Here is a 10,367-nt window from a genome sequence, read left to right as displayed (position 1 = left end):
GTCTGCTTTGGTCTCATTGTCTTTGTCTTCTGCCCCCTTTTTTTCTCCACCGTGTTTTTTTTTTTAGTCTCTCCTCATCCAGAAGATGAGGCAGACATAAGGAAATAAAGTGAGCCGTTGTCACGAGTCAGCGCCAGTGTCTGTCTGTGCGTGCAAGCTGCATTTTTGTGTGTGAGAGTGAGTGACTGTGAGTGAGTGAGTGAGTGAGTAGGTAGGTGTGTGTGTGTGTGAGTGGTGTGTGTGTGTGTGTGTGTGTGTGTGTGTGTGTGTGTGTGTGTGTGTGTGCGTGCATGCGTGCGTGCGTGCGTTCGTGCGTGTGTGCGTGCGTGTGTTCGTGCGTGTGCTTTGTATTTCTCCGACGTCGACAACACGGGCGCGCCAGCCAGCCTCTCAAGGGCACACGTCACCTCCTCGCGTCAGCTCATTATTACTCGTTACTCTTTCCTCGCTCGACTCGAGAGGAAGCTCCGGGCGAGGAGGGCGAGGGAAGGTGTGTAACTCATAGCGGACAGGTCAGGGGAGACGGTGGGGTGGGGGTTGGGGGGGAGTGGGGTTGGATTAATTCCTTTTTAGAAAAATGGGATGGCTAGCGGGAAGATGGGGAGAGACGAGGAGAAGGATTGGGTTGTAGGGATTAAAAGACGAGGACGAGGAAGAGGAAGAGGATGAGGAGAGGTGGTGGTGAGAGACGTGAGTGAGGAAATGAAAGGAAAGAGGGAAGTAAGATGGAGGAGAGATATAATTAGATACAAATAACATCTTTGTCACCTTTGATGGTTTCGGCTGTTGTTATAGAAGCTACAGTTCGCCACGAGTTCAGTAAAAACAAAAACTAATATGATATTCATACCAGTAAATACAATGAATATGAGGGAGAAAACCGTAAAAAAAACACTTAATGCTAATTGATATTCCCGAAAACAAAATCTTACTTCAGAAATCCGCTAATGATGACAACAACAAAAACGAAATCGGACGCGTAAGAAGCAGGTGTCGGTCGGGTCGGGCGGACAAGTCTCCCTCTCAGGGACTTTAAAAAGAATAGGAGTCGTCGGCCGCTTTCTGTCGGCCGGGCGATAATTATCTCTCGGGTCGGAGACACTGGGATCATATTCCTTTGGCTCATATGATATTCCGTTCTCCCCCCAGTCTCCTCCTGTCCCTTACCCCACCTCCCCTGCTTCCCTGTCCTGTCCTCCTCTACCCCCCCCCCCATCCCTGCCCCGTCTCGAACACCCTTTCCTCTCTCCCTACCCCTTTCCCTCCCCCCTCCCGCGCACCCCTTCGTCTACTCCCACCTCTTGCCCCCTCCCCTCCCCCCCTTCACACGTTCATCTGTGTCCATTACCCTCGTGGTGCGCGCGTAGGGTCCCGAAGGAGTAAGGAGGGGGGGGAGGGCAATTTTCACCCTTGCGGCAGAGTGTAGGAAGGCTGACGATCCTCGAACGGGTGTAGCTGTGGCCTGCGGGTGGTTCGTCGACGATGATTGGTTCCCGCCAGTGCTGTATGAAGTAGTTATCACTCGCTGATTTCGGGGCCAGATTTTCTCCCCATCTTGGTTACATTAGCGTCATCTGGCCGGGTCTCTCTCTCTCTCTCTCTCTCTCTCTCTCTCTCTCTCTCTCTCTCTCTCTCTCTCTCTCTCTCTCTCTCTCTCTCTCTCTCTCTCTCTCTCTCTCTCTCTCTCTCTTTCCCCTTGCTCATTATTATTTTACTTGGGTAGACGATCGTTGTATTTCGAGGCGATTAGAATTACAAATTTTGTGAAATTGATGCAGGGCCTGGAGGACCGTAGTGGGGGAAGCTCTGGTGATTATAGTGTTCGAAGGGCACGAGGAGGGTACGAGGAAGCATATGGATATAAATTAGCATGTAACTGTTTGCTCCTGTTCTAAAACAATGTACAGTTGGGGGGGTTACTTTACGCTATGTGGCCCTCTGCTCTAAAGAACTCTCCGAAGTTGCTTCGATAGATTTATTAATATCGTGTGTGAGTGGTGATTCGATTTATATGTCATGTTTTCCCGTAGTATAAAGTCTTCGGTTCAAGTGTCTGTCCTTTTCCGTGTTCGTAATATACTTACCATTTGTATTCATTAGCATCTGTTGGTCTTAACCGCTTAAGAGTATGGTGTGTATGTGTCCGAGATAGAGAAGCACATGTATTATGGTAATACACAGACCACCTGCTACGAGCTGTTTATTGGAGGCTGTTCGTGTTTGCATGTGTGCTTGTATGTGCGTATACGTGTGTGCTTGAGTCTGTGCTTGTGTAAGTGCATATGCGTGCATGTGCATGTGCGCGTGTGCGGCGTGCGCATGCGTTTGTCTTGGTGTGTGCGTTCGTGTACGCGTGTCTATCACGTGCGCGAACTCCTGACTTGCCTCACTTGGGCACTTGCCAAGTTTTCTCGTGTGTGTTTTTTTTGCGTGGAAGGAAAGACGGGAAAAGGGTTCAACTAGATGATATGCATTACCGTGGTACAACTCCTCCCGCGGGACCCAGACCCTTTCTGTGAAGCAAGACGGGTGTTAGAAGCCATTCATTATTTTACATTTACCAGCACGTGTATTTTTATATTTACGTATTCCTATTATATATATACCGCGTAAACTTGTGTTCGTAATTCACTTTATTGCCGGTATTAACGTTATAATTTCATTGGCAGTAACTCGTAAACCGACCCAGTTATGTCTGCATTTGACACGGCGGCAAATTACTGTACGATGAGGTCTTAATCATCCGGCTAATGAAGACATAGGCCTACGCGTCCCTTTATAATTCGAAATGATATAATGTCACTCATTGATCGTCATGTGAGGTGTGTATTTAAGGGAGCCTAAACACAGTCCTTAATTATGGGGGACTTGAAGGGGCGGAGACAGAGGTTGAGAATATTAATGGTGGTGTCATATGTCTTTTCAGTTAGCGTTTGTTCTTTTGTTTTTGTTTTGTTTTGTTTTTTTTTGTCACTGGTCTTAGGTCTTTCTTTGTTAGATATTGGTGGGGAATGATTACTTACCGTTGCCCGCTTGCTTGAGTCGTAAAAGTTGTTATCGTTTATGGCGGTCTAGGGAAAAAAAAACTTGTAAAGACCCTCGTGCATAAACAAGATCTCGTCAGTTAAAGAAAAGTGAAAATGCGTAGACCGTTTTTTGACATGGAAGTTGATCGAGGTAAGAAGGATGAACGAGCATTAGCATTACCCTGATGGGCATCCAAGGGCTTTTCCTGGGATGATGGAAGGGCGGGGGAGGAGCCAGGGCCGCAGCCTCGCATGTCCACCCTGAGGGCCGAGCCACCGAGCGCCACTTCACGCACATCGACGCCTCTTAGGGTCAGAGTCCCCCGGCGAGACATACGATTCGCTGCCGTAGTGCACGCCGCTGGCTGGCTGGCAGGTGGATTGACCCTTGACCTTGGCGGGGTCTTCTTTTACGTGACCCTTATGCTAGAGTGCCGGAGGCTGCTTCCCCTCCCTCCCTTAGGTAATTGGCCCCTCCCTCTCCCTACGCAATTAGTACCCATGTATTCTACCTTCATGTGCTTTGCTCTCTCCTGCGCGAATTTTAGTGAAAAGTCTGCAGTCTTCTTAGACATGATTAAAAAGAAACGGATTAAATATTCAGTGTGTTTAGGGAAGAAACGAAACGAGTAAATGCATCAAGAGTCGGTGTTTCGTGGCGAGTGGCGTTTGGCACAGTAGCCCACTCGCGCCGCGCTCCTCTTCCGCCCTCTGGCTGCAGGCGTGGCGGAGGGAGGCGGCGGTCGGGCATCGTCCTACAGCACAGTAGTTGCCGCAAATTCCCCGGGGCGCTTTTGTGTCAGCTTCATCGTGCCCTCGCAGCAATGACCGTAGGCGTCCTCAGAGTTGCTTTTGCTTGGTAATGCTGCACATGGGAGGTCAAGAGAAGGAAAAAAAAAGGGGGTGTTGTCTGATAGATGAACATACTCTGGGAGGTGGTGTGATACCCTTTATTGGTAATGATAACGTATGTGTAATTATTTTCTTCTATTGCCGTCATCATTTTTAATATTTAAAATCGCTTGATTGTCCACGTTTTTATATGTTTACTAAAGAGTTTGTTCTTTGGACAGGAGGCGGAGGGCACCGGCGACGCGTGCTGGTGCTGGCTCTACCAGACCTGGTGGCAGACACGGAGGGCAGAGCTAGCGGGTCGTGCACGCCCCCGTCTTCCGCGCACTCCCCTGCGGAGGCCAAGGGCTCCCGGGTGTCTTTCAGCCACGCCGCCGGCAACGCGACCGGCGGCGGTACCAGGATCCACCCCCGGCCAGCTTGGAGCCGCCCTCGGGCTCTGTCTTGTGACGTCACGCTGGAAGTCGAGTTGGGGCAAGAGCTCAGGAGGATCGGCGACACCTTCCACCGGGCTCATGCTATGGTAGGCAATTGCACTGTGAATCATGTTAATGTTGTTAAGAAATGGGTATTTAGACTAACTGCAGGTGTGTACCATAGTATATGATTGCAGTCAGTCACATTAATGTTAAAATGAGGTAACAGACTGGATTTATGCAACTGTGTGCAATTGAATGGTAAGACAACGTTAATATTGTTTAAACTAAGGAAGGGTGGACATAATTTTGAAGATAATATACGTGTTACCTGTTGGCCTAAACCTGTATTTTATAACATTTATAGGATTTTTCAGTTACTAAAAGTCTTATTAATCAGAAAAAAATGAAAGACTATAATCATATTGTGTAGACGTTACTGTGTTCACTTAACACGTATTTATTAACTTGCAGGCCATGAATGAGGAAGCAAGTGTCTGGAGTCGACTGCGCAGGAGTTTTCGCTCCTCGGGCTCCCGATCCGCCCTCACAACATCGTAAGATTCACCATCTACTCACCATCAACTCACCAGTGAAATCAAGGTTTAGAACTTCGCTTGTGAGAAGAAACCATGGAAAAGATCAACTGGCTTTCAGAGGAAGTGTTAAGTTTTGCCTAATTATAAATAGACGATTCTTCTGTACCCAGTTGAAATTGACTATTTGTTCGTGCCTTATGTACTGCATTGCATAATCAGTCCAAGAACTTTTGACATTTGGTAATATGTAGTAGGGTTATGTTGCATGCCTGTTGTAGCATATGATGTTTATGGTTTGGTAAAGTTAAGTATTATGCATTTACTGTTCATAACAATCTTTCATTAGGTTGTTGTAATGTAATACTTTAATTTAAATTAAGTGTTAACTTGATTTGTACTACAGATTATTACTCCTGCATAGTGTTGCTCAAGAATTAAGGTGTGGTGCCATAACATTTTCCCTTTAAAAGTCTGATGAATTTTGCAGGACGTATAACACTCATTCCGCATAGCACATTTACATAAAGACATGTATGGGTATTATTAATTTGCATGTAATTGCTTGTTTATCAGCTTGTGCAAATCATTGAATTTTGCTCATATCCAATAAGTTAAACTCCCTTTGTGCTCATTAGTAAGAACAGAGATGGAATAGAAGTGCTATCTAAATCCTAATTGATATGTAATATCTCAAAGTGAAGAACTTGATAGCTAAAACGATTTTGGAAAGTTAGACATGAATTAACAGTTTCAGAAATATATCTATAAGCTTATATGCTTTTCTTGATAAAGGCATGCAAGTTAATAACCAATATGTCCAGCAACTTCTAATTAATGTAAATACAGGGTATTGTTAGTGTATAGGAATAATGTCATTAGGTGTTACTGGAACATTTAGGTTATTATGTAAAGAAAATACTTTTGGTTTTCTGTACAAAGTAAAATAAAACCATTTGTTAGGATTTTCTGTAACCAAAAGTTTTGCCAAATTTAGGGCAACTTTATTTCAAATTATTACAATGTTAATAATTGTATTTGAAATACCAGTGAATTGACATTTGTTTACCGAAAAAATAGAAATAGGTTGTAAGTTTTGTGATTATTGATCTCATTAGTTAACTTTGTACATAGTACTTGTGCATTTGAAAAGAATAATATTGTGCATTTTGAGAGTACATTCATTTGTCTTATCATGGACATTCATTAAAGAAACTTTTGGGTGTTGGATGAATTTTCCAGCTGTAAACTGCAGGTGGACTTGTCGGGTTGGATTTTAAAAGCAAAGATAACATAGCAAGCAAAATTTTCTCCAGTATTTAGGAGATTTATATGAATATTTTTACACCTGTATGTTTTATTCAGGAGCAGTGGTGATGCTGAGTGTCCAGGGTAGAGAAAAGCTGTTTTTATTCATGATATCCACTTGGATTCACTTATGAAAATGGAATTACTTGTCAGTAGTTTTGAAAAGTTGTCTCCAGAATTAAGTCCTTGAGTATTTAGAACCTATATATGAAATTTGTAAATCAGTTCCTTCTCCCTTTTTAGAAAAAAAAATTGTATGTATATATATTTATCCATTTTATTTAATGAGAAGAAGTGAAAAGTAGATGTATTCTAGGTTTTCAATGTGTCTTTTACCCAAGAACTTGTGAGAGTAAAGTGCCCTTGAAGTAATTTTTTTTTATTGATCAATTTTTGGATTTGACTAAAATGGAGAACCTATTAATAATATCACTGGCAATTATATGTAAATAATAATTTTCTTCCAAATCCTGTACCAGGGAATCTAGTACAGGATTTGGAAGAGTCTAGAGAATCTATGGACCTCACATCCAATGCTCAGATGTAAAGTGATATATATGATATTGTACATATTCTGTATTGGTTTCCCCTCAATATGAAATAAAAAAAAAGTCTGTATATATATTAAAGGTGCTCTTAAAAAATAGCATCATGATAAATGTTGAATGAAAAAATCTTCAGAAAAGAGTAGAACATTTATGTAGAATTATGATGATAACAACCAGAATGATAAATGCTGGATGGTATTGAGAATTAATTGGTATAGGTAAACCATTTCTGTGTTCACTTAATATTGTTTGTGCTCAACTAGGTTTGGATTTACTAGTATGTCAGTGTAAGTTTGCAGTGAGCATGTTGTGCTAGCCAAGTAATTACTAAAGATGGTTTCACAGTCTTTCATGCAATGTATTGTTCACTGCCAGCATTGCTCACATCATGGTTGAGTATGATCTAAAGGTTGCTGTCTACTCACATGGTGTTAGTATCTTTCTGAATCTTGAATTGATGGTTAAGTGGCTGACTGAGCAAATCAGTTTCACAAAAGACTCACACACACACACACACACACACACACACACACACACACACACACACACACACACACACACACACACACACACACACACCAACACAACACACACACACACACACACACACACCACACACACCACACACACACCACACACAACAACACACACACACACACACACACACACAACACACACACCACACACAGTACACACACGACACAAACACACACACACACAAACACACACACACCACACACACACACACACACACACACACAAGTACACACACACACACACACAAGTACACACACACACACACCACAGTACACACACACACACACACAGTACACACACACACACACACAAGTACACACACACACACAACACACACAGTACCACACAACACACAAACCACACAACCACAACACACACACCACACACACACACACACACACACACACACCCCACCACACCACACACACACACACACACACACCACAAAACACACTTACACACACACACACACACACGTACACAACACACACACACACACACGTGTACACACACACACAACACACGCACACCAACACACACACACACACGCGCACAAACACACGCACACCACACACGCACACACACACGCACCACACGCACCACGCACGCAGCACCACGCACGCACCACGCAACGCACACACACACACACACACACACACACACACACACACACACACACACACACACAATTTTCTGCCCTTCCAAGTCTCCTCCTCCTTAATCTCATCCAAGGTGAGACATAGTGTAAATACATGTTCAGTATAAGAGTGAGACTGGGTGCTGAAAATATTGTAAATCTATGGGTGGATTGTATTTTAAGCAAATGCAATTCTTTCTGTGGAGTCCAGAAGCATTGTTGTATTACATGTGGGTATCAGAATCATAGTTTTCTGAATACTAATACTTCATCAGTAAAGGTCATTTGCTGTTTGAGGATCGTGGCTCTTGTTGCAGAAAACCCTCAGATTTTTCTTTTAGATAATGGAAGGATTGTATGTGACTATTAGAATATAGTGCTTCTTGTGTATTCCTTTACATTCTTTTTGAACAGAGCTTGTACCAAGAGATGTGTTCAGATATTGGCATTTTTCTTTTTTTTCTTTAATAGAAAATAGTTACGGTATTCTAAGTTTCAATATTCTATGTCTTTCAGGAATCTGTGATTTTTCATAAGGAAGGTCTTTCGCAGAGAGCCAAAGTTATTTGTTCACTGTTATTTACAACCATATATATTTTCTACATTTGCTAAAATAAAAGCAACATGAAATAACCTATATTTATATTTGTTATAACCCTTTTGAAATTAATTTACATGTAGGCTGGTTACAATTTTGTCAATGTATCACACAAGTGTCTACTTTGGTAAAATGTACTAATTTTTATCATTAAACTCAAACCAAAAATTTGGCAAGCACTCCTTATGTGATGAATTTCTCAACAACTTAATTAGGAAAACTGATAACTTCCATATTAACTATTATTATACAAAAGTTAAAAGCATTGATGGAGGCACTAGGCAAAATACGTATAGCATATCCTTATGTTCCCCAAACCTTTTCTAATCAAACATAGACTTGTACACTAATGTGTTATGTTGTCCATTTTTCCTTGATATATTGATGTACCTTTATCCTGGCCCTCAAGTGTGCAATGCAGGTGGTGTTCCAGTGTTCTTGGATTTGCATTTTCTTTATGCTCAGTTTGTATATTGTTTAAAACATTATAGTAAGATTATGGAACATTTTAACATAAATCTGGCATTTGGGAAAAAATCAAGCCAAGAGGGGAAGGTGGGAGATGGCAATTGTGTTCTCGTCTCTGTGGTTCACTGTTTTCATGTGTCATTATATGGTTTACAAGGTGGCCTTTAACTGTATGCTACCAGGGAAATTTTTTTGTGAAATGTCTCTGCACATAGATAGCTCTGCTAGGTGCTTAGCTACAAAGGAGTCAATTTGTAGACCTTGTGACCTTACCTCATTTCTCCTTTCCTTGAATTGGTGGGAAAAACATATAAAGGTTAGTAACAGCAAAATAAGAGAATGTAAAATATTCTCGTAAAACAAGTAAAAAGGGTGAACGTGTGAGACAGGCACTACTCATAGCTGGCTCATTGGTGACTTACTGCAAGTATAGCCATCTATGTGTAATAACTATCATTAAAATAAACTCAGTCGGCATGGCATGTACACATATGCTATGCCCATCAGCAAAAGGTTAAAACACAAATTGGATTTACAGATATTTCAGTGATTTCTGTCAGTGTCACCACAATATCCTCCACAAAGCAGAAAAGAACAAGAGGCTAGAAAAATGGGTAAATGACATTATAAAAAGTGATTGTGTGTCATTGTCCACTTGGAGAAAAATGTAATTTATGATGTGCCTTTCAAAATGCCACTACATTTTTCTTGCAAGATTGATATTTAAAAGTATGAATTTAAAGCTAAAAAGAATTAGTATATGAAAGTATGAAATTTAGGTCTGCTGAATAATGTTATTAGTCTGGATCCTCATGAAAAGAAAAACTGGCAGCTCACTCCAGATTCTGGAGTATACACCGATTTACTTTTTCCATTCGTAACCTAATCAGCCGACACTTGTGTCTGGAGTTATATACAACAGTTTTCATTACTTTACACTAGTTTAGCTGTCCCCCACCACCCAAGTTAACCCACTGCCGACGGGTGGCATGTATGCACATGCCATGGCATGGCGGGACCATCTGCCGGGGGCACGTACGCACATGCCATAGAGTATGTATGGACATGCCATGAGTTTTTTTTGTTACAATCACGGCAAAAGATTATTTTTTTGCCAGTGAAAGTGTGATTAAGTCGGTTTTAACACTTTCTCATTTTTACCATGCAACAAACAAAAAAAATGCAACAAACCGACGATTTCAACTCCATGATGCCGCAGACTGCTTACTTTATTTGGACTATAGACCGAATAATGATCAACTATGGAGTCTATATAACAACAAAAATACCCTTCAGTCTTGATTTATTGGGAAGTTTGGCAAGTAGAGACTGTAAAAAATAATGAAAACTGAAAATACAACATATCTTCGTAGTATTACGAAGGGATACTGGTATTTGGCATGAGTGGTCGCGCATACTAGGGCGACGATATAAGCCCCCG

At 41.9% G+C, this 10,367-nt stretch overlaps 1 protein-coding gene across 1 annotated transcript in view; it reads left to right on the top strand.

Moving 5' to 3' along the window:
• LOC119576824 overlaps positions 1-7,273 on the top strand; it is a 31,015-nt gene extending 23,742 nt beyond the window's left edge. The window contains exons 2-3 of the mRNA XM_037924473.1: positions 4,100-4,401; positions 4,769-7,273. Coding sequence (XP_037780401.1) covers positions 4,100-4,401; positions 4,769-4,855 — 389 coding nt within the window. The 3' untranslated portion in view covers positions 4,856-7,273. The remainder of the gene's footprint in view (positions 1-4,099; positions 4,402-4,768) is intronic.
• The last annotated feature ends 3,094 nt before the right edge of the window (positions 7,274-10,367 follow it).

Source organism: Penaeus monodon, chromosome 9, assembly GCF_015228065.2.
Source record: "Penaeus monodon isolate SGIC_2016 chromosome 9, NSTDA_Pmon_1, whole genome shotgun sequence".
NCBI classification, from domain to species: Eukaryota; Metazoa; Arthropoda; class Malacostraca; order Decapoda; family Penaeidae; genus Penaeus; species Penaeus monodon.
This window is presented reverse-complemented; position numbering and strand designations above follow the sequence as displayed.